The sequence below is a fragment of the Callorhinus ursinus genome, unplaced genomic scaffold, assembly GCF_003265705.2.
Source record: "Callorhinus ursinus isolate GAN/ISIS: 27379988/994484 unplaced genomic scaffold, GSC_fseal_2.0 scaffold10, whole genome shotgun sequence".
NCBI lineage: Eukaryota > Metazoa > Chordata > Mammalia > Carnivora > Otariidae > Callorhinus > Callorhinus ursinus.
The window spans coordinates 39,644,918-39,672,567 of NW_027397072.1; the positions used below are offsets into that span (position 1 = coordinate 39,644,918).

Consider the following 27,650-nt stretch of genomic DNA (forward strand, 5'->3'; position numbering starts at 1 on the left):
CCAGACACAGAGTTTAGGGTCAGCTGCACAGTACTGCCTTGCCTGGTCAGGTCCCTTCCTGGGGCACCAGTATCTAGAGACTGAAGGAGGCAGGGGGACAAAGGCCCTGACATTTCTAACTTCAGCCCAACCTGAGACAACGAAGGGCAATATGTGTTTCAGACCTCCCTGCAAGACTGGCCGAGGCTTTGTTGAGTCTGCACTGTGGCTGACTCCTTTTCCTGCTCAGTCCTGCTTTCCCCTCTGTTTCACAGATGCTGATCCCTAAGTAACCATCTTCTGTCTGAAACTCCATTCTCAGCATCTACTTGTGGAAAACCCCATCATGCCTTGTCTTAAAAAGTCACTACAACTTTGTTATAAAGTTTGTTGAAAGTATGAGCTATAATCTATAAATGTGGGTAAAAGGGAATAAGAAAGCAATAGATTAAAAGGTGTGTGTCTAAAAAACTGAGAGTGATGAATGAGTGAATGTGAATTACTGACAGTCTGATAAATGAACTGGCCAAACCCTCCAGTGGGGACGGGGGCCTGTGCTGATGTGAATCCCCAGGGCCCATCATGAACTCAATGTTCCTGGAAACAATTTACTGACTGGCCAATACACAGAAAGGGCCAAGCCTCAGCACTATACACACAAACCTTCTTACTGCCTCAATGGCCCCTAGCCCAGATGCAGTAGGTAGTGACCAGGATACCCCATGTTAAATGCATTCACATTCCCTGGCATCTTCAGGTCTACTTATCTTGTTAAACAGTAGTTAAATTTTTTAAAAGCAAAAAGGATGTATGAGGGTGAGACACACATAAAACCACCACCCTTGAGTCACAAGCCCCAGCTTTGTGCTCCTCTCCCCCTGGGCACAAGTGAAAGCACAGAATTCCTGTCGTGGGACAGATGTGGAAGGCCCCTGGAGTACAGATGACCAAAACCTCACCTCTCTAAGGAACTACAAAATGAATGTTGCCTTGGTTTGAAAGCATAACTTTTAAAAAGAAAGGGGAAGAAGAGATAAGACACGAATTTTAAACTCCAAGATCATAGACAATGCTGTTGTTGCCACCGAGGGGCCTTAGACTCCTGCTACTCCCATGCCCTCCTTCCACATCCTAACTCCCTTAAAAGGCTTTAATACATACTTGGAACATCTTCAAATCCATCCCAGAAGTCTCCTACTGTGGCTCCTGTGATGATTTCATTGGTCCTACAGTTAACTAGGTCGACTTCCTGATTCCCAAACTCTTTCCTGAAGGATTCGGGTTTCCAAAGGTCAGTGTTCAATTTATGATGCACTCCTGACACCATCACGGGCTATAAGAAGAGAATGAAGACTTTAGTTTGAACTCCTCCAGCTCGGTCCCCAAACCAGTGGCAGCCCCTTTTCAAACTGCTGCTTGTTTGTTTCTCTGTGGCTGGTCCTCAGTGGCAGATCCCGAGGTGACAGCTTAGTGCTCTGAGCTCCCACAGCACTTCTTGTTTTCATGTGCTCCTTGTTCTCAAACTACATTAGTAAGCTTCCAGGAGCAAGGATCCCATCTTCTGACTCAGAGGCCATTACTCACAGAATACCAACAGCAAGGCTCAGGACCAGGCAGGGAATGTAAAGGAGAGACAAAGGTGGTAGGAGTGTCCTGTCCAAAAGGGGTGCTGCCACTGGTCTCCAGCCTGTTGTTGCCAGGCAGGAACATGGACCTGCGGGTGCCAAGCCAAGCTAGAAATTCCAATCTTTACGTGAAAGAGCCTAACTAAAATATTGAGAAGTTCAATTTTTTTAAACATTACGGAATCCAAACAAAACATGGCTGGTGGATTATACTCAGCCTGTCGTTGTCATCATGAGCAAATCTTATATGTTAGTTATACAGGGCTGAAAAAAAATGCAGGAACTTTGTTTTGGTTAAATACATACATTTCTCTATTTGGCAATTCCCCAAGTCCTGGCCTTGTCCAAGAACATAGTGTCCCTTTAGCAAGGACTCCATTTGGCCCCAAAGAGAAGCCAAAGATCCAGAATACAAAAACCAAAACAAGAAAGCAGAGGAGCAGGTTCACAAAGCCATGCATTTCCCAAACCATCAACCAAAATGTAAGCTGGAACAATGCAGGCCCCTGGGAGACCACACACCAACTCCAAGAGGACACCACATGGCTCTGGCACACCTAAAATTGCCTTCAGCATAAGCGTTTTAATTCAGGGAAGAGGGACACATGATTTTGATTGTATTTTGTCTAATCCCCCAAGCCCCATCAGCCTCTTAGTCTTGCTCGCACTCCTCCTGTTGAGGTTTATCACCCAAGAATCACAGAGCCCAGAAAGCATTCATCAAAAACCCAAAGATGACTGGTTTAGAAGCAGTCAAAACCTCACTGGAAGAGAGCTCAGCAATGTCTGCTGTAAAAAATAAGACTCAGAGCTACAGTGCCTTAATTATATTCACCCTAAAGTATACAAAGAGCAAATAAGGTATATACCACTTATAAATGAAGGGTGGCGGGGTGGGGGGCAGGACTGTCAGAAGCCTACTAAAAAGAACGGAGAAAGGGGCTCTGAACTGGGTTGGGGGAGCAGAGGCCCTTCTTACCTGCCCTTGTTTCCAGCACTCCCTAAACACATTCCAGTTGCTCTTGTTGTTGGGATCCTGGAGGCAGAGCAAGCGATTATCACACAGCCAATAGTGAGGAGTGTCAAAGCCCAGAATGCTGGGCTTAATAGTCAGTCCTTGAGGCCTCTTAGATAAATCAGAGGAAGTTTTATTTTGCACCAAAGAGGCAAAGATGTCATCAAGGATTTTTGGTGTATTCTTCAGTCCATTTTCTGTCTGAATTTGAGAAAGAATACAAGTCTTTAAATAGGTCATTGCCTACCATCAAAAAACCCATTCCTATAATGCTAGGATAAAGATCAAATATCCAAGAGTCCAAGTCAGGACCCAAGACAAATAGGTAAATTCCCTTCCCCCACTTGACATTACAACTCACAGAAGTAGGTACAGAAAAAGTTTAATGAAAAAATGGCCCAGCTCGGTACTATAACCCTGTGAAGCCCACCTGCCAATGAAACCTTCTGTACCCATGAAGGAAAGCCTAAGATTCGTATCTTCTTTCCACTGTTTCAATTTCTCTAGTCTCTCCTTTTCTGACTCTATTCATTTTTACAAGACGGAATACAAACAATACGACAAATGTATACCTTTCCTGTAGAGGAATTCAAGAGATTTCGGAGGAAACCAGAATTGTTGTTGCTGACAGGTGTTAAAATTGTGCTGTTAAAGGTGTGGAGGACTGTGCTGGATTTGCTCAAAGGGGGGAGGGGTGGAAGGCATTTGATTTCATTCTTTAGAATTGGCATCGTCGGTTGTTTTTCTAGAAACAAAACCAAAAACATCCAGATGGAAAGGCAAATCCCTTACTTGTCTTCTATTAGTAGAATTACTTTGGAACTTGGTTTTCATTTACTTTAGAACCAAAAAACTTAAGAGGATAAATCCTAATGAAATCATTGATTTAGACAAGGATTTCCCACTGGTATTAAAACAATAAGTACCCAACATTCAAGGTGATACTGTTTTTTTTTAAATTTTCCCCCCCAGTATAGCTGACAATGTTCCTTTAGTTTCAGGTGTACAACATCGTGATTCAGCTTCTCTGTTATACTGTGCTCACTCAAGTGTAGCTCCCATCTGTCACTACAGGACACTGTTACAAGACCATGGACTGTAATCCCTATTGCTGTGCCTTTTATTCCCATGTCACCTTCATTCCATAACTGGAAGCCTGTATCTCCCACTCCCCTCCACCCCCCTTTGGCAATCATAGGTCTGATTTTTTTATTCATTTGTTTTTTTAGATTCCACATGCATGAAATCATATGGTGCAAATGGTATTTTTTAAACTTCCATTTTCTATTTGTTTGCTCCTGGTATATAAAATAAAATTTTTATAAATTAACATTGTAACTAGCAAACTTGATAGATAAGTATTTATTAAATATACTTTTAGATTTTTCACAGGTATAATCAGATTGTCTAAAGTATCAACAGCTTTATCACTTTCTTTCCATTCCTAACATCTTTTTTTGTTTGCCTTACTCCAATAGCCAGGACTCCCAGCACAATGTTTAATAAAATAGTGATGGCAGGTATCCTCTTATTCCTGAAGAGAGGCACACTGTTAAAGAAAATACTCAGCCAATTAAAAAAAAAAAAAAATCAATCATTATGATGTTTGCTGCCAGTTTTATTGTAGAAACTCATTAGATTGAGGATGTTCCCTTTTGTTCCTAATTTAAAAGTTTTGTGTTTTTTTTTAAGTCATGCATAGGTATTGAATTTTACTACTTTTCTATGTCTTGGCACATGACTTTTCTTCTGAAGCCCTGCTTGGTCATACTATAGAATTCCTTTATCTAGAGAGTACTGAAAACTTTGTTTAGGATCTTTGCATGAAAGAAATTAACCTCCAATTTTTCTTTCTTGTAACATAGCTGAAAAAGCAGAATCACCTAAATTCTAATTTAACTACCTGACTCTAAAGCCTGTATTCTTTATACTGTCATCAAGTATCCTAAGACAACAGCACAGATGAGAAAAATAAAACTGAAGCCAGAACATTCCAATTAGACAAAACAGGAACAAGAGGGTAAGGACAGAAACGTAGAAATCATTTATTAAAACAAACAAGTCTCAGCCCACTCCTTTCTTGCCAAACATAATCTCAGCCTAGAGTCCTACTGTCAGCAGAAGTTCTCCCTTTTGGGACTACATTTTTCTTTTTCTTTTTTCTTTTTTCTTTTAACGTAGGCTCCACACTCAGTGTAGAGTCCAAGACGGGGCTTGAACTCACAACCCTGAGACCAAGAGCTGAGCTGAAGTCAAGAGTTGAATGCTCAACCGAGCTACCCAAGTGCCCCTTGGGGCTGCATTTAAAAATACTTGAATTTCGGTCAGGTCTCCCTGGTGACTACAGGGAACCACTCCTTTCCATTCCACACACTTCTAATCACACTATCCTCACAGCAGCTGAGGCTGCCAATCCCCTCCGAGAACGGACTCAAGTTCTCAGGAACCCACAGGAAAGCAGGAAACCCTCACCCTTGTTTTCCTTGTTGACATTCCCACTGGTCAGGTCCGCCAGCCAGTTTAAGGGAGAGGTACTGGCCGGACAAGCAGGCTTCATGCTACTGGCTGGCTTGGAAGCGGCTTCCCCAGCCACAGGCACCGGCTCCAACACCAAGGGATTCTGCTGGAACACGGCACCAAGAGTAGGTTTTTCCCCAGCGAAAGAAGTCTGTGTTGAGTTTAAAAAGAGAATTTTCCACAAGCTGAAACATTACATTTCCTTTTCCTTACCTTCTCCCCTAACAGCTCACCAGTAAGAGAGAAATATCCCAAACAAAACCACCTAACAGCCCTGGACATCACCACAACTGCAGTAATCTTATACTAATAGAGCAAAACTATTAAAGTAGAAGAGATTTTAATTTTAACTTTTAAGTATTACTGGTGAAAACAAAAGACATTAAGAATTTAACAGCAAGATATCCCTCCCCAGCCCTTAATCAACCATTGCGTGCTCATACATATTTTCTATCACTCCACCTATCATGTTGCTTTAAAAGGACCAGTTTGTGCCTATCTCCCCTGTGAATCCACAGTATCCTGAATAAGCACTCACAACATGGTTGCTGAATGAATGAATGAGTGAATGAATGAGTGAGTGAATGAGTGAGGCAGGGTAGGAAAGGTACAGCTATGATTTCAGAAGGAAATGAGATGCAGAGAAAAAAAATGTTCTTTCATTTTAGCATAGCATAGCAGGCTTTAAAAATGAGATGAACAGCTCTTAAAAGAACTCAAACATTTAAAAAACTAGACAGGGTACCCCACTTATTTTTCTGTTACTTAAAAATTGCCTTGACTTAGCTGATAAGTTTATACAAACATAAGAAGGAAAAACAGTCAAATTTCTGCTGTGGTCCCAGCCTTTCTTTTACGTGTGATGGATTTCTGTGATACTCAATTATCAGTATTGTTTATTATTCCTGTTACTTATTTTTTTTTAAAGTAGGCTCCATGCCTAGCGCAAAATCCAGTGTGGGGCTGGAACCCATGACCCTGAGATCAAGACCTGAGCTGCTGAGATCAAGAGTCGGACGCTTAACCAACTGAGCCACCCAGGCGCCCCAATTCCTCTGTTACTGATGAGGAAGCAGAAGCATATGTAAATCAGCTGATGTCATGCAACTAGAAAATGGCCGAAGAATTCAAATTCAGTTCTGAATCTAAAGAGCACAGCTCTTCTACCTCTACTGCCTTTCACAACACAGCTTTAGGAAAATGTGGAATTCTGCTATCAAATACGACATGGGAGAAGACAGTGGGGTGAAGGGGAAGAAGGGAGAGAGAGTAGGGTAGACGTGATGGTGGAGGTGAAGGGAAGCTACCAGGAAGAGGTACGTGAGCACCATGGAAATGAACATTTTTTATGGTGAGTGATGGGTATTTAAAGTTCATTTCAATATTATTTCCTTTAACTCTTCAAATATATATATATTTTTAAAGATTTTATTTATTTGACAGAGAGAGCAGGAACACAAGCTGGGGAGTGGGAGAGGGAGAAGCGGGATTCCTGCGGAGCAGGGAGCCCAATGCGGGGCTTGATACCAGGACCCCAGGATCATGACCCGAGCCGAAGGCAGATGCTTAATGACTGAGCCACCCAGGCGCCCCCAAATATATCTTATATAGATAATATATACTCAGTAATTTTAAAAGATTATCTTAACTCTGTAAAACATGAGAAGTTTTTTAAAAACCCACATAAAATTCAACAGCAACTCATTAAGTAAACTAAAATAGAAGACATTTTTGCTTTTTCAAGGAACAAAAATTAAAACCTACTAAAAGAGGCTACAGATGAGGTCCACAAAAATGTGAAAAGTGAGAATGGGTCCATGAAGTGTCACATAAAATGTAGGAGTTGTCTATTTCCACTCAACACTGTCCCCATGCTCCTTTCAAATATACTACAGAAATCCTTGGGTTATTTGAAAAGACAGACAACAATCTCAAGGATGGTGAATATAGCATAAATAGTATACCTGTTTTATGTCTTCCTTTGAGGCTGGCTTTGAAAAGAGTTTGAACTGCCTGTTTGAACAGGGACAATTTGCTTTTATTCCCCATTTTGCTCTCACAGAATGAACAATGTCTCCAACATCATAGAGGGCTAAAAAAAGGGCAGAGACAAACATCTCAACAAGGGTATTAGGTACTTTCAACCTCAACATTACAAAGCAGAAATTGGTATTTCCAACAGAATTACTTTCCTTTTAAGCAACATGGTGCTTAGATTCTCTCCTTTTCTTCCTAAGTATGCCTTCCCCCGCAAATGCATCCTTTTCCTTCCTTCTACAAAACTATTCACAAGGCCTTAATCAAAAAGTTTTTGGGGCATGATTCAATATATCTTTGAACAATTTATGGTATATACTAAGATAAGTTATCAAGTAATTATACTATACAAAACCAAATGACCAACCCCTATGAGCTAACCAAAACAAGGGGGAAAGAAAATCAATGCACCACATGAAATACCTTTCCCAGGAATGATCTGTGTAGGCATTAGGTTCTCTGGTTCATGTATCTGACTCTTTACACATCTCAGCCAAGAGAAAGTCTTGTAGGAAGCACCTGCAAATAAATGATTTATAGTAACTGCTCCTCATGGACTCTGGCCCCAAATATTTCAGAAATCCATTTACCACAAATCAATAAAAAGCTTAATTTAAGAGTGTCAGGGGGGCTTGGAGGAGAATCAAGTCATTTCTCACCTTGTTGGCAATTCTTCCTCTTCATCCGGTAGCAATCCACACACACTCCAAACCCACACCTAGGACACACCCAGTGCAGGTTGAAGATGGTGGTGTCACACACATCACACATTTCCCGAACACCTTTGACAGCTCGCTTCCAAGCAACCTGTCCTACAAAAATCAATAAATCACTTAGTCTTGGGGGAGGAGAGGGTTTTTGAAATAAAACATGAAAGGGGAGGGAAACTGATGTCATTCCTCCCTCTTCCTGGAGTTCCCATCAACTCTGTTCAGCCTTCAAAGACCATCTCAAATGCCTCCCCCGCAACCTCTCCACCTCCACCATGAAGCTCTCCTGGATTCCTTCAGTACTCTCATCAACTTGTATTTGTACTTCGGACTCAGGCTTCTTCACACTGTATGCAGTCAGGTGTGGTTTTACCTCTCCCTAGGAAACGAAGCTCTGTACAAGCAGAATCCCTGCTTGAAGGGCTGTACCTAGTCCCCACCCACTCTGCACAGTGCTGGTACATACTAAGTACTGCAGAATAAATCACTGAAGAAAACAGCAGTGATTACAGAAGCTGCAGTTCAGACACAGGTATTACAACACAGCAGTGGTTCTTTCACCTTTTAGATCATGAGCCCTTTTCAGAATCTGAAGAGAGCACGGACCACGCTTTCTCCAAAGGAAAAAAAATGACTCAGATATACAAAGCCAACATAGATTGTCAGATTATTCACACAGGCCCTGAATCCACTCACACACAGCCTATGAAAAACTCCAGGGGGTTAGGGAACCTGGAGGGAGCAGCACATTAACTTAATAGTACAAAGTTGGTTTCTTCATGGGCCAGAGTCAGAAACTTGATTTTTTTTGTGTGTCAGTAGTGATGCAGGCATCCAGGACTGACTCACACTAACCAAATAACCAATAGGTTGAGGCATAATCCAAGATTCTACAAAATGGTATCTTCTGTAGCAGTGGCCAAGCCCTGATAACTAGACGGAGGGGCCTTGCAGGACTGGGTAAGACATCATACCCCTTCCCCCAGTATGGGGGAATGCCAAATCAGTATCAGAAAGCTTCAAGGAGTATGTGCAAAGGGAGGACATTTTCCTGGGTCACAGAAAAGCCCAATGTTTGTTAACCAGAAAGCTCTTTTCTGTCTGTCTGTCTCTCTTGAACAAGACTGGATCAATACTGTCACATTCTTGTTTTATGGAAAACACCTTTTTCCTAACCCAATCTGTGGTTTATTCATTCTTTCTTCAACTGACCAAAACACAAATGATCAACTTCAGTTTTTACCAAATTAATCCAGCTGCTAAATGAACTTCTACCATTTCATTATAATGTAACAGCTCAGCCCACAATACACAGAGCTTTAGGCATTTTACTAATGAGGTTTTATGAACTTCTCCTCGGTCACTTGGTTTAGACTATTTCATTAGAGACTAGTATTTAGATCTCTCAGCCACCCATTTAATGATTATTTGTCATTGAAAAGACAGGACAAATGTATAAAGGTTGACACCTGCTTCCTAATCTTAGGATCAGAGGGTAAGCCCTTTAGGAACATCTTATGGTGCATCTGTCAATACCATTCACAGTGAGTTCCTCTCTTCAACCGACCAGCTTGTCGCAGAGGAAAGAGAGGAAGAGGACAATCAAAAAAGCAAGGAGGAAAAGGTAATCCTATTTAAACCCTCAAGGACAGAGTTTATTAATTATACTCTTAAATGACAGCTATCTGTACCTTTTTCTGTACCATTATTCAGACGACTTCTCTTGAGCAAAGAAAAAAACATCAGCTGCTTTTAACAAGTCCTGCTAATTCAGGAGTGAAGTTACTAATATATTCCAAAGAAGTGTTTCTACATTCCAGTCATTTATATACCTACCTAAGTAACCTCTAGATCAGTTACTTAAGAATTTTTCTTTAACCTCACTACTTTTACTTAAATGTATATAATTAAGAAACTCTTTATCTCTACTAAAATTAGAAACCAATGCCACTCATCCTAATAGAAGATTACAGAAAAACAACTTCAATAAGATCCTTGATTTGTAAGTCTCTACTACTCCAAAAGAATGGAGTGATTCTACAGTGATTTACTTTGGCCGAGTACTCTGGCTCGTGACTTTGGCTGGCCCCAGAGCTCACGATCCCATTCTCTTTCTACCTCTGAATTCCTGCTCCTCAGAATGCCTCAGTTCCCATTCCATGGACGTGGAAATTTAACAGTATCCATACCTATCCAATAAATTATTTTTGTGAAGCTAGTTTCAATTAGTTTCTGGTACCTACAACCAAATTTCTCAAGACTGCTATGTGTGGATGCTTGTATTGAAACATACTTGGTTATGCAAAGTCTGAAAAGATATCTACGAGAAATGAAAGACTTCACTTTTAAGTTTCAAACATTTGGGAAAGATAAAATGATGGAAGAAAGCATGAGACTTTAAAAACAGCTGCTCCTGGGAGCTTCTGGCTGCATACCTCACTTTTACAGAGGCATACAAAACAGAAGTGTGCTGTTCTCCCAGATATCATACAGTTCTCATGTGTCACTCACAGTGATCCCTGTGGTTTACTGGGCTGCCAGATCAGTGTTAGAATGCTCTTAAGAGAGGAGAAGACATCAGCATTCACCCAGCTGGAACCTCCAAGTATCCTGTTAAAACCTTGACTCTAACAGAATCCTTTTCACTTGAGCTTATTCCCATTCTCATGCCTGGGACCCAGCCCCCCAGATTCTGATTTAGTAGGTATAGAACAGAGCCTGTCCGTTCTTATTTTTGAAACGCATTCCTGATTATGAACCTTTTTCTTAAAAAATAACCCAACCTGAGGCATCATCCCCTTTTGATGAGCCCATACTGCTGATAAAGGCTGTGCAAATTCTACCACTACCTCACCTTCACCTTTCTTAACAAAAAAGGAGTTTCACTCCTTTGATACCTGCCCCAAAATTAACCCCAGAGATAGGTGACTGACTTTGATGAAACCAACAGGCAGTTATAAAAGGGAAAATGCAACTTCATTATACCAAAGTCATGCAAACTTCTGGGTGACAATGAAACCCATGCAATTAGAACTTAGGTGTCATTTAGGAACAAAATCAAGTTGGACTCAAAAATCCTACCCCCTAAGAGATGCTCTTACTGTGTGGCTCAATAGTTGACATAGCTTCCTTTTCAGAAATCACCATTTGACAGAAGTGGTCTCCAATGTTGGCCAGGATATACTTCGCAGTGTCCAAATCAGTCCCCACAACGTTTTTGGTTAAGGGCAACCATAAGCCAATTGCTTCACTGTCGTACTTGTTTGGTGTTAAGAAGCCTTCTACCCGCAACACACCATGTTTGTTGAACTGTAACCTAGAGGAAGTGGAGGAAAAAGTGTGTTACACACACACACAAAATTGGATTTACATCTTGTAGTTTCTATTTAAGATCAACGAATTCCTTCCCAGTTTTCTATAATCTCCATGGCTAATATAGCCAATTGTTACTTGGCAAGGTCAGTGAAAACATTTAAAAGATTTAAAATTTCCAAGTTTTCCCTCGGAGGACATGGGGAGGGAGGCAGGGGAGAGGTGTTTTGCACTTCAACCAAGATCTAATCATACTGCCTCCAGGGGCAGCTGTTGAACCTTCCAGACTTGGGACTTAACAGCAAGGACAATCACAAGTCACCACAGAAGAAAACGGAAAACAACAGAAGGTGAGAGATAATCTGATCAGATTTGAATACAACCACTCCTTCAAGAATAATGCTCAGCAAAGGAAGGCTAACCCTAGACAGTCCCTGAAGCCATGACCACAAAGATCCATGAGGAATTCAGCACCCATATGAATCCTAGCTGCAAATTACTGTGTAAGCATCTGGAATGAGAGGCAGTTTAAGACGGACCTAAGTACCTGAAGTGGAGCAAAAAGGCAGAATACTTTCTCAAGATTCTCTTTCAATATCTTTGACACCTGTTTTTCCTAAGCTACATATTAGTTTTGAATTTTTTCAAAATTCATTCGAAATGACATGTCAATCTAGTTGGAGACACAGAAGTAGACATAAAATACACAGTGAAGTAGGTAGGATATCGTAACAATCATTAAATCTTATAGGAGCCCGAGGAGGAAGTACTATGAGTTTTGTAGGACTAATAGTAAGACTTCATGGTAGTGACAGTGATTAAGACTGGCCTTACCAGAAAAGGTAGACATTAGCTAAGAGAAGCATGTCAAGGAAACGGTATTTCATACAAAAGAAAGAAAAATGCAGGGATCTTGATTTCTCCATTGGTCACTGGCCAGCTACCAAGTCTTCGAGCCCGTGAGACACACCTAAAGTTGTATTTTAGAAAAACCATTTGTCCAGAAGAGTGTAGAATGAACTGGAAGGACACTGGATGTTGCTTAACAGATGTGAATTAATTTCAAGTGGTCCAAAGGAGAGATGCAAATTTTTAATCAACAGCCCAAATTAAGAGACAGTTTCAATATTAAAAAATGAATTTGAAAGCTATTTCAAAGGGGGAGATGGCAAATAGGCTTTGGCAATTGGGCTTTAGCACTGAGACCCTAACCCTCCTATTTTATCTGCAGGAGAATGTAATTAAGAAACAAATTTGGGGAGGAGGCTAATGACAGCCTTAATCTTCTCTTTAAACATCAGGGGGGGAAAAAAGGCTCTATTCTTTAAATTATTACATTTTTTTTTAAAGATTTTATTTATTTATTTGACAGAGAGAGACACAGCGAGAGAGGGAACACAAGCAGGAAGAGTGGGAGAGGGAGAAGCAGGCCTCCTGCGGAGCAGGGAGCCTGATGCGGGGCTCGATCCCAGAACCCTGGGATTATGACCTGAGCCAAAGGCAGACACTTAATGACTGAGACACCCAGGCGCCCCTAAATTATGACATTCTTTTTACCCAAGAAGTGAATTTGTTCTAATTTCCACTAGACTGGCTTCTACTATGCAACATTAAGCAACGGCGCTTTCCCCTTCAAAGAGGTCAAAAATGGGAAAACAGTGAAGTCATAAAATCAGTGATTTCTAGATGGTTACAAAATAGTGGTTTAAAAAAAAGGTCTGGTAATATTCAAAAGAAAAAACTAAATGTCTCCTCCTTAAAAGGCCTCTGCCACTTAAAACCAAAATCAATCTCTCCCCTCCAGTCTGCTTATACGTTTCAGAGCAAAGGAACCATAATGAGACTAAGTGTGTAATAGGAATACATAGATCTGTACAAAGCGTAACATTTTGTGCTCTCTTCAAAATATATGTCAGAACCCATGGCATATGCATCTTAACACACTTACCTGTGTAAAAAATTCTCCGGAGAGGAAGTGGAACTAACCTTTATTAAGAAGTTATTCTGGGCCACGTGTTATTCAAAATATGTTAATAAAATACACTAACATGCTAGCAATTATTACAGTTCTAAATACTAGCCACACACTTCATCATGGTACATTTGCAATTTACTCAGGAACGAATGGGGCAAGCTACCATCTAAAAGACTCTATAGAGTTCATTAAAATAAGCCCAAATCTAAAAGTTACCAGAACTGATATAATCAACGACCTAAAATACCTGTGCAGCTAATTCAGTTCTTCAGCACTCTTTAATCTTGATAAAACTAAAGGGGTGGAGGTGAATAGGAAGAAATTCAGGTCAACATTTGTGTTTATGATTAGGACTAGTCGAGCCTGAAAGTATCTACATTTCTGAGAAAGTGAAACATACTTAAAGTTAACCTATATCCAGAATAACACTGCTCATTTATTTATCAAAAAGTAGATGACAACGAAAAAGAAACAGCTTTTTTCTTCACTAAGAATAGAAGAATTGAGAAAATTTGACTTAACAAAATACAGTATAAAAATGAAAGTTTATGCCTATAAAATTAGGAAAGATTTTTTTAAAAAACATATGCCTCTTCCTGCTGGCAAAAGTACACAGAGACAGGAATGCTTAAACGCTGCCCGAGGGGGCCTGCCACAGGTGCAACCTTCCTGTAGGGCAATTTGGCAGAACATATGTATCAAAGCCTAAAACACACAAGGCTTCTGACCTGGTAATGCCACTTCCAGTAATCCTTCCAAAGTAAACAATGAGAGATGGGGACAGGATGATTGTGTATTATTTTTAGTGACAAACCCCACAAAATAATCCTAACACCAGTAAGAAAATTGGTTAAGTGAACTTTCAAATACTATTATGGGTTCCTACCTAGCTATTCAAAGTTTTTGCAGAAAAAAGCTACCACGACCAAGGGATTCCTACTAGGTATTGAGAAGATTCAATACAGTATATACTATATACCCAAATAGGTATGCTTGAATATATTTTATGACCATACAAAAACTAAAATGCACTGACAAGTTAACAGTGTTTATTTGTAGGGGGTGGGTTTTTTTTAGAAATTTCAACATTTTTCTATAATGTTTATTAGTTTTAAGAAGAGAAGGTTGTATGTTTAGGCTTCTCTCCTTTAAAAACAAACTGAAAGAAAGATTGAGAAGGAAATAACATGGGATAAGATCTAGACATTCAAAGCCAGAGATTAAAAATGCAATCCTCACCCTCTGTAGTTCTAGAATTACTGTTGATAGAGGAGGAGGGGGAAAAAGTATGCTATGGGGCCCAGATTACCTGAGCTTTTCCCCAAATGCCTCACCTCCTGAAGTGAAAGAAGCGACAAAACACAGGCGAGTCTTTCTGCTGCTCCTTATCCTTGCGGAGGCTGTCCAAGCGACACTCCCTGCACTTGGGCAGCTGGGCGACGATGTTGACACAGGAGTCATCCTGCACAAAGGCCTCACCACTCTGCTGTAGCTTCCTGAGCTTGGCTGGGTCTGTCAAAACCGACTTCCGGGAGGGGGCTAGGAAAACAGAAGATTAAAGAAATGAGACCTCAAATTTTTAAGTCACCCCAACATTTGACTGAATTCTTTTCCAAAGGCCAGCTTTCCCAAAAGGAGAACTCCTTAAATACTGATTCAACTGTAATTTCTAAAACTGGCTTAACATAAAACCACCATCAGAACTGGAAAGCTTTACTAGCTTTATAGAATAATTCTCATTTGGTAAATCCATTGGGCAAGGCAACTTAAAACCCCAAATTCAACAACTAGACTCATAATTCCGAGGTAGTGTGTACTTCTATTCACAACCCTAGATAAGAAAAATATTTTAGGAAGACTCTTCCAAATCAGATACTTAAACCCATTGCAACATTAACAATGCCCAGAGATAGGTTCACCTCAACAGAGATCTGTGTGCAAGTCAATTCTGTCACTTTTCAAAGACTGTTTCAAAGCACACAAAGTGTGTTTTCTAGAGCACTGTGCAAAAGCTAACCATTCTAAATATAGTAACAGCCAAATAGTTTTCCCACACAGGCCCCTGGGTCTATAAAATAAGAACTATCTTCTAAAATGCTTCCAAGAAGTGTCACTTGACCCTTGATACTTCTTCAATTTCCTTCACACATATGTTCCATTCAGGATGAAGGGAGTGACTAAAGATAGGATTACGATTTTAAGTAAAGGCATTTTTAAGTCTTAACATGTAATGGGCAGGAGAACTTCAAAGGAAATGTTAACACAGTTTCTAAAGAAAAAGGTGAGAAAAAGTAGAGATCTGACAGGAAAGAGTGATCTTTGCATCAACTGCATCAACCCAAATAACACAGAAATGAATCTATTTATAGATTTTTAAAATTTATTTATTTATAATGTCAAGAGCCTTGAGGAGTATTTCATATGAAATCAACAGAAAAGACCTTCCCTCGGAGTCCAAGGGAGCAAGGATGTAAATTCTTTGGCAAACAAACAAAAAACAAAAACAAAACCCAAGAAACAACTTTTGGGGAACCAGTTGAGAGACAGCTGGGATAGGTTAGTAGTTGTGGAGGAAAGTGAAAGATCTCAAAGCAAAGAAGGCTTTAAATAAACTAAGTATCTTTAATAATGACCTTAGCAATATTCTAATCTTACCTCTATTTTTTTAAAGATTTATTTATTTGTCAGAGAGAAAGAGAGAGTGAGAGAGCACGAGCAGGGGAGGCAGCAGGCAGAGGGAGAAGCAGGCTCCCCACTGAGCAGGGAGCTCGATGCGGGACTTGATCCCAGGACCCTGGGATCATGACCTGAGCCGAAGGCAAATCCTTGACTGAGCCACCGAGACATCCCATCTTAACCTCTCAAAGTACAGCCAGAGCACACTACAAAATGCTAAACGGATGCTGACTCTCAGGCCGTGATCCCTTAAGCATTCTTTATTCAGTTATAGTGAAAGAAAAGATACAGTAAGAACAGAAAATAAAGTGATCAATAGTTCAAGGATGTAATTTTAATCACTCAGATACTGAAATAGACATCACCTTCTAGGTTGGACCAGGTTTTCACAGACCATGGGCAAAGGGTCCAAAGGTTATCTGTTCTGCCCTCACTTACAAGAGGAAATACCTATAAATAAGCAAGTTGAACTACCTAAGTCTAGCTCTTTAGCAAGGAGAGCAATAGTTGACCCAGTCAATGATTCTCACAAATTTGGAGGAGAGCCAAGAGAAAAAAGATATGCCAACTTCTAAGGAATCACACATTTACCTAACAGAAAAAAGACAGCTGTTCTTCGACTCAGCCTGCTTTTGTTTTCTAGCCCCAAACTGGAGAAGGATGCAGGGGACAAAATAGCTTCCAGTCGAGTCTTTCCACACCCACAAGCAGTACCAGTGGTCACAGCGCAGAGATCCTGATCACACTCTCTTGCTCTTCAACCAGATGTCCCAGTAGACAACATGCACGAGGATATTTAATTAGGTTTTTTATTTCTCTAAAAATCACTTTAGCTGGTATACAGTTGTACAACACATAAAGAGACAAAGCGAGACTCCATAACTCATTTATAGACCTATAATGTGCTTATCGATATAGAATTTTTATTGTTTCTTTACGCAACATTAATTTGCCTCCAAAAACTATCTGAATGTAAGGCCTGATGACTCAAGAAGAATAAAAAAATAGAACAGAAATATGGTTATGAATATTCACTTTCTTTGGGGAGTTATATAATTCAAGAAGAAACAGTATAATCTTAGCAATTAATTTTATGCAAATCAACAGCCCTATCAACTTAAGCCCAAGAATGTAGAAGCTGGGCTAGAAGTATTACTAGGCAAAGACAGGTTTTCCTACTCCTTTAACTCTGCATCCAAAGACCAACAGTCAAATCCATCCATTTTCTCTCTAGCTTCAGAGCCTGAGATAAAAGCTAAATTGTGCATACATTTCGTTTCCTACTTATCAAAGTGCACAGTGTTTTGTATTAAGTTTTTTAAAAGCTATCAAAATCCATGCTAATTTTCCCACACAGCTGACAATTATCAAAGGTATTTTTAAACTGTAATAGCTCTGAACCTTTTGACATACCGAAGCCATTTAGTTCTACTAATTCTAACAGGAGAACTTGTGGTAACTACCATCAGTGGAATGCATCCTCAAACTTAACAGAAGCAGTATGAAATACAATGTAGCATTTTCTCTAGAGTACAGGCCTATGTTGGGGACACAGCAGGTGTGTGGTTCCAGACCACCTCAATAAAGCGAGTATCACAGTAAAGCAAATCAAATGCATGCTTTGGTTTCCCAGTGCATGTAAATGTTGTACTATACCACAATCTATTAAGTGTGCAAGAGCCTGGATCCATTGAAAAAACATTTGTCTATGGTAGCTATAGTCTTACAAAATGTAGAAGATTTGAAAGTCAAAATTATTCCTTGATCCATGGGCTGCAGAATGGGTGATGTTAGCTGACATGAAAACATTAATCTTGGATATCTCCATCAGAGTTCTTGGGTGGAGAGGTACATTGTCAGTGAGCAGTAATATTTTGAAAGGCATTTTTTTTTCTGAGCAGTAGGCCTCAACAGTGGGCTTAAAATAGTCAGTAAACCATGTTGTAAGCAAATGTGCTATCATCCAGGCTTTGTTGTTTTATTTCTGGAGCACAGGCAGTGTGGATTTAGCATAACCTAAGGGCCTTATGGTTTTCAGAATGGTACATGAGCACTGCTTCACCTTAAGGTCACTGGCTGCATTAGCAACAGAATCAGCCTGTTCTTTGAAGCTCTGAGGCCAGGCACTGACCCCTCCTCCCTCACTATGAAAGTCTGAGCTGCCATCTTCCTCCGGTCTGTCGTGTAGTGTAGCCACCTTCGTGAATGAGCTGAGCTAGATCTTTGGCTAACTTGCTGCAGCTTCTCCATCATTCACTGCTTCACCTTGTGCTTTTATGTTACGGAGGTGCTTCTTTCCTTAAGCCTCACGAACCGACCTCTGATAGTTTTAAGCTTTTCTGCAGCTTCCTCACACCTCTCAGCCTTCATAGAATTGAAGAAAGTAATGGCCTTGCTCTGGGCTAGGCTTTGGCTTAAGGATGTTGGAGCTGGTTTGCTCTGCCATCCAGACTGCTAAAACTGCCTCCGTATCAACAGTAAGGTTGTTCCACTTTCTTACCATTCGCGTGTTCACTGGAGTAGTACTCTTTAATTTCCTTCCAGAATTTTTATTTTGGATTCACAGCTTGGCTAACTGTCTGGCGTGACAGGCCTAGCTTTATCTCGGCTTTCAACATGCCTTCCTCACTAAGCCTGATCATTTCTAGCTTTTGATTCAAAGTGAGAGACGTGCAACTCTTCCTTTCACGTGAACACTTAGAAGCCACTGTGGGGTTATTACCTGGCCTAATTTCAGTATTTTCGTGTCTCAGGGAATACGCAGGCCGGAGGAGAGGGAGAGAGATGAGGAAATGGCTGGTTGGTGGAGCAGTCAGAACAATGCAACATTTATCAACTAAGTCTGTCATCTTAGATGGGTGCGGTCTGTGGCACCCCAAAATAATTACAACAGTAACATAAAGGTCACTGACCACAAATCACCATAATATAATGATAATGAAAGGGTTTGAAATATTACAAGAATTACCAAAATGTGACAAAGAGACTACAAGTGAGCAAATATTGTTGGGAAAATGGTGTCAAGAGACTTGCTTGACACAGGGATATCACAAACCTTCAATCTGTTAAAAAAAAAAAATGCAGTATCTGTAAAGTGCAATAAAGCAAAACACAATAAAATGAGGTATGATTGTACACAGTTTTTAAACTGTGAATGCAGTAGGACTTCCCCTTAGGCAAAGAAACTCTGCCTGGTGTTTCAGTCTGTCGTTAAAATCTTTAACCAAAAGTCCTTTTATCTAGAGGTGGTATAATTCTGTCTTTAAAAAAAAAAAAAAATTGCAGCTCTGAACTACTTGCATGAGCATAAAGTATTAATCATCTCTTCTTTTTTTTTTTTTTTTTTTAGAGTCGGGGAGGGAAAGGGACTGGGGAAGGGCAGAAGGAGAGGGAGAATCCCAGGCAGGCTCCATGCCCAGTGCAGAGCCTGAACGGAGAGCGATCTCACAACCCTGAGATCATGATCTGGGCTGAAATCAAGAGTTGGATGCTTAACCGACTGAACCACCCATCACACAAAAATCAGTGATAAGCTGAAGATGAAATAATCATCAGATTACTTTAGATTTTGTTTCAAAATTATTTGCTTACAACCAGAAACTGGGAACCACCTAATTACCCATCTAATAGGTAAGTCACCTGTAAATGCATACATAATGGAATCCTTGCAGCCTTTAAAATGTTGATAGACACCTACACTAATTCACAGGATAAAATTGTTGCTATAAACCCATTTGTGTAAGAGTTTGTCTGTACTTCTAATATACGTAGAACTACTCCACTACGTACACCAAGATATTAACAGTAACCATTTCTGAGGAGATTTGGGGATGTTACTTTTTCCTTTGAACTTTTCCAACTGTATGAACTTTTTCTCCCCCCCCTTTTTTTCCCTAAGATTTATTTATTTATGAGAGTGCGTGCACACACGGAAATGTGTGCAAGCCGGGAGAGGAAGAGAGGGAGGGAGAGAGAATCCTCAAGCAGACGCCCCACTGAGCAAGGAGCCCAACATGGGACTCAATCCCAGGACCCCAAGATCATGACCTGTGCCGAAATCAAGAGTTGGCTGCTTAACCAACTGAGCCACCCAGGTGCCCCTGTATGAACTTCTTCTAGAGTCATTTTCATATTATTTTCTCATAAGGTAAGAAAATATACATGTACCCACTACCATCTCTTCTACCAATAAAGACATGTACAAACACTCACCATTCTGGATTTTATTGTTGCTTCTTGTACAACAGCTTTCATTATCTACTTTTACTGAAGATTCCTTCAAATTCTGTGACTGGCATCCTAAAGTTGAAGGTTCTATCTTCTTTTCCACACAACTATTAGGGCTATTACTATTGACACCTACTTTCTCTTCTGGCTTATTTGAAAGGACATCAGATGTAGAAGGTGCATATTCTAGGTGCTTCTGCAGTTCAGGAGTACTGGCAATTTCCAGGTCTGCTGTAGAAGGCTTTGTAGGTAAGCACTCCCTAGGAAGGCCAGTCGATGATTGAGAAACAGATTCCAATTTGTTTTCCTTATCAGTGTTGGTCTTCAGCTGGGTACAGCTACCTTTTGGTTCACTAAGGGGTTTTAAGTCTCCCGTTCCAATCTGAGAGAACTTTGAAGACAGCAATCCTACTTTGCAGACGTCTGGTTTTGTTCTCAGTATTTCAGGCTTTGTATTGAGACAGGAAGAAAGTTCTTCTGGTAAAATCTGTTTATGACATCTGAAACAAAGAATATGAAAAACTAGCATCTAGGTCTCTTCTACCTCTCCTCTACCTTTCAAAAACAATTGTTTGGTACCCTAAGGCAACCAATATGAAAGAGAAAAAAATGCTTATGTTATGAAAGAACGTAGGATAGGTTTCTGTGAGCTGGAGTTAAAAATAATCAAGTCAATGGCTCTGCAAAAACATCTTAAACACTCAGGAAAATATAACCCTAAATCCTATCTGATGTTCTTATAAATCCTTCACTACTTCAAAAGTTACTTCTATATATTACAGCATGATGAACCTTAGCTTTCCTTCAAAATGAACTGGGTATCATATGGAACCAAAACCAACAAGCAGCACGAAACCTGGTCTGGCTACATGGAACAATATGGAACCAGCCCTGACACTGGGTAATTCCATTCTTGTTTGGTTAGTGATCAGGACCCAAAGCAACTGAAGAGCCAATTGATTACTTGCTTGTTCATAGAATGATCTGGTATTCCTCCCATCCTCTACCCTAAAACACGGTATCTTTAAAGAACTTTTGTTTCTCTGAAATTCATCCTAAAGTTGTTTCTCCAGCAAAACACAAAGTCCTTTTTTCCTATTAAACTTTTCTTTCCATGTCTCTAATAAGGGATTTCATCCTTGAAAAGAAAAAAACAACTTTTTTAAGTAAGCTCTATGCCCAACTTGGGGCTTGAACTAACAATCCTGAGATCAAGAATCACATGCCCCACCGACTGATCCAGCCAGGGCGCCCCAAGAATTTCTTCATTTAAATACTCACATTTGACTTGGGTAACGCTGTACTTCTTACTATTCCCTCTTTCTACTCTGAAAACTGCTCCTCCTTCTACCTGCTCTTTGACCATATTCCAAGCTCATCTCGGACAGCCTACTTTCTTCCCAACGAACCAATGTGCTCAGCCACTCTCCCCTCTTATTGCAGCACTCTTCCAAACCGATTTTTTTTTTTAAAGATTTTATTTATTTATTTGAGAAAGAGAGAAAGGGAGAGGGGGCATGAGCAGGGGGAAGGGCAGAAGGAGAAGCAGACTCCCCACTGAGCAGGGAGCCCAATGTGGGGCTCGATCCCAGGGCTCCAGGATCATGACCTGAGCCGAAGGCAGATGCTTAACCGACTGAGCCGCCCAGGCGCCCCAAGCCCACCTTTCTATACCACTGTCTCTCTGACCTGTATCTTAAGCTTTTATCAATTGCCTGCACAAGCCACCACCCCTTCTAAGAGAGAGTCTTCCCTTAAAAGTCTTGTCTCGGTAACCTGGTAGCCACTTTAAATCTCTGGTTACACTTCACATTTCTTACTCATTTTCTTCACTTACAAATTAGCAACCTATTCCTCCTACGGCTACTGCACCCTCATTTCCATGACTTATTTTCTCTGCAGCCAAGTTTCTCACCTATATTTGAGATCTGGGCTGATAAGAACCACCATCACCATGTTTCCGGGTTCTCCACACTCCCATTGACCTCAGTCTTCTACATACAACCAACATGCTCCCTTTTCCTTAAAGCAGACATTTATTCTACAACTGTCTATAGTATTTCAATGGATTCTGCTCACTTTATCAAGTCAAGAAAGTTGCTCTTTTCTCACATCTCCCTCATTTTTTTAAATGTTTTCCACGTTGTTCTGTATGCCTATCACCCTTTTTACCTCTGAAGACACGTGACCAATTTGAAAACTCGAATGAAAAGCCTCCCTGGACAACCTGAGATGAATGGCTGGTCATTACACCAAACATAGCTATACTAACACTCTCTCTATGAAACACCAAATGCAGGTTAATTCTTGCCACCTGAGCAAAGGTAAGCTCACGTACGATGAACCATGGCTAAAATCATTTTTCCTCCTATTACAAATGAACACCTTTAACAGCTTTACTTACCCTTGAGGAATTTTTGCTCCAAGATTAGGTGGAGAGTTGGCAGCCTGGGGAGTGCTCTGCTGCCTTGGGTCCTTACTAGGTGGAGTTGCTGCAGTACAGCCAAGCAGTATCTCCTTAAAAACTGTTGTGGGAACAGACTGTACAGGACACATACTGGGGGAGGCCTAAAAGATACCAAACCAACAGATATTAAAAGGAAAGTTCCTAGTTGGGGAATTATGAAGTCCTAGCAAGATTCAAATTTATTTGCTTGGTTTAGTACTAAATAAGCACAATACCATTTCCAAATAAAGAGAACAGGACAGTAAAACAAGTGATAAATCACAAAATTAAGGACTTCTATCCAAAGGCTATTAAATAAATTATGCCAGCTTTTCACAAAATTTGAGTCTTCCTATAAAAGATCACCAGTTGATCTTTTACAGACCTCTGAATCACTATGTCAGGAAAATGCAGCCATGTGGCAATTACTTTAATAATGCAAGGCACAAAAATGGGTTTTCAACGATGGTCTTCAGATGGTAGCAGCTTCACACACATTCAGTTTAGCATTACTTGAGTGCCTACCACACACTTACTGCATTGGCTGGCAGGAGACCAGACCACCTAGGACTCCTGTAGGCAGTGGTGCCTACTGGGTACCAAGAGAAGCCTTTATAATCCAATAAAGGTTGAGAACATGGTTCTTGCTCTTATATGGCTCTTCAAGTCACGAAGGCCACCCAAGCTACAAAAAATATCAAGTCATGACAAGCCTATGGGACAGAGTTGGGACACCTCTCTTTTCAGGCAGTTTTATCTTCACAAAAATATAAATAATGGACCCCACTCCTTCCCAATTAACACTTTCCACAAAAGTAAACTTCCCACCAGGGAAAAAGAAGGAAAGATTAAACTCAACTCCACATGGGCAGTGTCTAGCTAAATAAGGGGCAATCATTCCCCCTTTTCACCAGCCTCTTTGTACGCACTTAAACTTCAAGTCCTGTGCCCTTCCCAGCTGCAACTCTTTCATTCCACAATGACCTTTACACACAATGACCTTTACATTTATCTTACTACCAAATCTACACTTGAAGAATCTTCAAAGTTTCTTCATCTTCTAGGAATTAGTTTCTAAAATCCGAGGTAGAACTTGACCTTAAAACTTAGCAAGTTTTTAAAACTTCACAATTCTAAGTGTATTTACATGTAGTCCATTCATGAATCTTTTTCTCAAACATTTAACTCTGGCAGCCTTGAAAAGAGTGCCTAATGTACACTAAATAGAAATATCTGAAAAATAAGAATTTACTTAATCACTATCAAAGTTTTGGCATACCTTCGAACTATTTTAAAATACAAAACTATCAGACTGTGTATTATTTTAGTCAACTCAATTTTGGTTAAATATTAACCTAGTGTTCCCCAGAAAAAATTTTTTGAGGGGGAGACTTTGGTTATTCTAAGAATATCCTTGGGATGGTCAACTTCAGCTTTCTGGCACTCAGTTTCTTAATCCTTAAGCTGAGGTAATTAGAGAAGTTTAGTCCTAAAGTCCTTTTTGACTCTGTTTTAGAATTCTGGTAATCACCTATAAAACAATTACCCTCCCAAAGTTGAATTGCTAAGTCATTTCAAAATGCTTACTCGAGGCTTTCACCAAGCATCATCCTTCCTTGTTCCGAATTGTTTAGAATTGATGCACTAATACATACAATACCTTTTCTTAAATTACCTTCCTGACAGTAACCTACTTAAGAAATTTTGATTGAATAAATTTTTATTCTGCATGAAAGCCACTGTGCTGTAGTCAAAAACCCCTTCATCTCATCTCCTATATCCAATCAATAAACCAGTAAGTCCTGCCTCTATTTCTAAAATATTTATGGAGGAACACCTGGGTGGCGCAGTCAGTTAAGCATCTGCCTTCAGCTCAGGTCATGATCCCAGGATCCTGGGATCAAGTCCCGCATCGGACTCCCTGCTCAGCGGGGAGCCTGCTGCTCCCCCTGCTTGTGCTCCCTCTCACTCTGACAAATAAATATTAAAAAAATAAAAAAATATTTATGGAATCTAGCCTTCTTTTCCTGCCACCACTACCACCAATTTCCCCTCTAGACTATCAGGTGTCTCTTAACTGGCCCGACTTCCATTTTTTGCCTAAATGTTCTGCCTCCCACTCAAATTTATTCTACCACAGAGCAATCTTTATAAAACATAAATCAGGGCACCTGAGTGGCTCAGTTGGTTAAGCATCTGCCTTTAACTCAGATCATGATCCTAGGGTCCTGGTATCGAGTCCCTCATCAGGCTCCCTGCTCAGCGGAGAACCTGCTTCTCCATCTCCCTCTGCCTGCCACTCGCCCTGCTCGTGCTGTCAAATAAGTAAAGCTTAAAAAAAAAAAATATATATATATATATATATCTATATACATATAGATTGACACACACATATATATATCAACCAACCAGATCATGGCACTTCACTGCCTACAAGAATTCTATGTGGTCTGGTCGCCAACCCTCTCCACTCATGTTATTCTACTTGTTCACAGAGCTTCCACTACATCGGCTTCCTTTCTGGTCTTCAGATGGTCTAAACTCTTTCTTGCCTGAACCTTTGTACTTGTTATTCCCTCTCTGGATAGTTTTCATGTGGCTGGCTAGTTCTATCCCTTCACTCTTCAAATCTGCTCTACTGGGGCGCCTGGGTGGCTCAGCTGTTAAGCATCTGCTTTTGGCTCAGGTCATGATCCCAGGGTCCTGGGATCGAGCCCTGCATCAGGTTCCCTGCTCAGCCAGGAGCCTGCTTCTCCCTCTCCCACTCCCCCTGCTTGTGTTCCCGCTCTAGCTGTCTCTCTGTCAAATAAATTTTTAAAAAAAAAAATTTGCTCTATTGTCACCTCCTCAGAATCTCTGATTACTCTTTCCAAAGCAGTGCCCCACAAGGCACCCCCTTACTCTTTATCATATTACTATGTTTATAACTGCCACCGCACTAGGATACTGCACTTATGCTTTATAAATTACTTTTTTATTGTCAGTCTCCTCACAATGAATTGCACACTCCTTTGGGCAGACCCTACTCTCGTGTCCACCGTTAAACCTTATAAAGGCACACAGCAGATGCTCAAGTAAGACTGGTGGAATACATGAATGAATGAATGCTGTTAGCACTCAGTTATTTCAAAATAGCTATGTTAGTCCTATGAGTTACCCTCAAGAGCCAGGCAGTAATGTTCACCAATGTGTCTAGCATGTATTTCATATTCTAAATATTCGTTGGAAAGATGGATGGAAGGACAGAGAGAAGGAAGTAGGAATCTGCTGTTTTTACAATGGTGACTCACCACACCAAGGAAAAGATTTGGAGAGGAGTGGTAACACCAGCACAGTGGTTAAGAGCACTGGGCAGACCTTGGTTGGAATCTGGTCTCTGATGCTTCCTAGCACATTATTTAAGCTCTCTGAGTTCAGTTTCCTCAACTGTAAAACGAGAATAACGAAGCACACTTTTTATAGGGCTGTGCTCTGCCACAGTGCCTGGCACATAGATTAGCGGACTCAAAGCAGAGAAATACAAAAATTTTCTCAGTACAGTCACCATGTGTTACAAACAGCATAACTCAGGATGCTTTTCCTTTTAGGGATGAAATTATCACTCTAGAAATTTCTAAGGGTTAGCTCAAGAGGGATAGGGCTCCAATTCCAAAACCCATTTTCACGTGCACACCGCTGCCCTGGCCTCTGACTTGACAAGGGTCAAGGTTTCTTCTTACCTGAAGAGTTTTCCCTGAAGGTCTTCTATACCAGTCATGGCAATAGTTCCTCCCTGCCAGCAGACGGAGATAATATAATTGAGTGTATGATGGTATTCTAAAAAGGACACTGCTGGCTCACACTACTCAGCAGACTCTCTCAATTAACCAAGCAATGTCCTAACTCTGAGGAATAGTCTGCTAGGCAGAGAAGACCTTCAAGGAACCAGACGTTACTGGCAAACAGGTTGATTCTATGCAAAAGTATTCACCAAGGCAATCAGGAGTCTTGACTACCTAGTCCCAAACACCTGTCTTCCAAAGACCACCCTAAAAGTAAACTCCATGCCGGTCCAACATATCTGGGAAGTGCTAACAGTGAGATGTGTGCCAAGTATGTCACTGTACTCACCTTTCACTCCCATATTTAAATGAACTTTCTTTCCCCCCTCTTCCTTTAACCTGTCTAGCTCTCTGAATCTAGCCCCAGCCAGTGTTTCCAAAATTTGCCTGATTACAAGAACCACCCAGGATAAAAAAAGAATATTTACTGATAGAGAAAAACATTCACAACATACTAGAAAGGAATCAAGGAGACTATAAAACAGTTTGGTTTTTAGTCTTTTTTTTTAAAGGCCTCCATGATTATACAGGAAAAAAACTAGAAAAAAAGACAAGAGGAGGGCAGGGATTCCAAAACGTGAACAGCGAGAGTCTGTGAGAAGTAGGATTATAAGTGATGTTTCTTTTGTTTTTCTGGGTTAACTAAAAATTTTAAAATGAGAGTAACTTTTTTCAATGTGACAATCTTTTTTTGACAAATAAGTAAAATATAAAGGGGAATAACCTTCACAGTAACAATAATAAAAAGAATTTCTAAATATGCCAATACCCACCTCCAGCCAAATCGACCATCCCAATTTCCTTTCGAATGAGAATTTGACTAGTACAGAGTTTAAGAGCTCAAACACACATTTTTAAAACATCAAATTTAGTTTCTCATTTTAGATGCAGAAATTAAGCTCAAATAGGTTATGGGAACTTATCTCCTAGCCAAAGTTTAGACTTTTTTCAAAAATAGCCTGTATGGTACCCAATAATCAGTTCAGTAGCACACAAAGCTACTGAGCTGGACAAAATGCTGACAGAGATCAAAAAGACATGCTCCCTGCCCTTGAAGAGTACGAGTCAGGCAGGGAGGATCGCTTATGTACGTATGTATCACCACAATTTACACGTGCCTCCTTGAAGGCTATACATTTACTTGCTCAATTATGTGTCCCATCACTGATAAACTTGTCACTGTGAGGAACTGGCACCTTCTTCCATGGGAGTTTCCCTGACCCCAGTCCTGCCCGTACCCCAGGATGATTCTTCAATGATCCATCAGGATGCCATTTCCTATTCTCTAACCCCCTCCTCAACACATCATG

The 27,650-nt window shown here is 40.5% G+C and overlaps 1 protein-coding gene across 2 annotated transcripts in view; it reads right to left on the reverse strand.

Annotated features, from left to right (window-relative positions):
• KDM3A (lysine demethylase 3A) overlaps nucleotides 1–27,650 on the reverse strand; it is a 55,430-nt gene that overhangs the window by 12,718 nt on the left and 15,062 nt on the right. The window contains exons 9-19 of one of the 2 annotated variants that reach the window (XM_025868248.2): nucleotides 22,478–22,641; nucleotides 20,059–20,573; nucleotides 14,505–14,709; nucleotides 10,985–11,199; nucleotides 7,833–7,985; nucleotides 7,597–7,692; nucleotides 7,101–7,228; nucleotides 5,092–5,239; nucleotides 3,192–3,364; nucleotides 2,584–2,820; nucleotides 1,141–1,312 (exon numbers count right to left, since the gene is read on the reverse strand). In XM_025868248.2, the coding sequence (XP_025724033.1) occupies nucleotides 1,141–1,312; nucleotides 2,584–2,820; nucleotides 3,192–3,364; nucleotides 5,092–5,239; nucleotides 7,101–7,228; nucleotides 7,597–7,692; nucleotides 7,833–7,985; nucleotides 10,985–11,199; nucleotides 14,505–14,709; nucleotides 20,059–20,573; nucleotides 22,478–22,641 (2,206 nt within the window). Of the gene's footprint in view, nucleotides 1–1,140; nucleotides 1,313–2,583; nucleotides 2,821–3,191; nucleotides 3,365–5,091; nucleotides 5,288–7,100; nucleotides 7,229–7,596; nucleotides 7,693–7,832; nucleotides 7,986–10,984; nucleotides 11,200–14,504; nucleotides 14,710–20,058; nucleotides 20,574–22,477; nucleotides 22,642–27,650 lie in introns of both variants that reach the window. The other variant, XM_025868246.2, reaches the window with a different exon arrangement.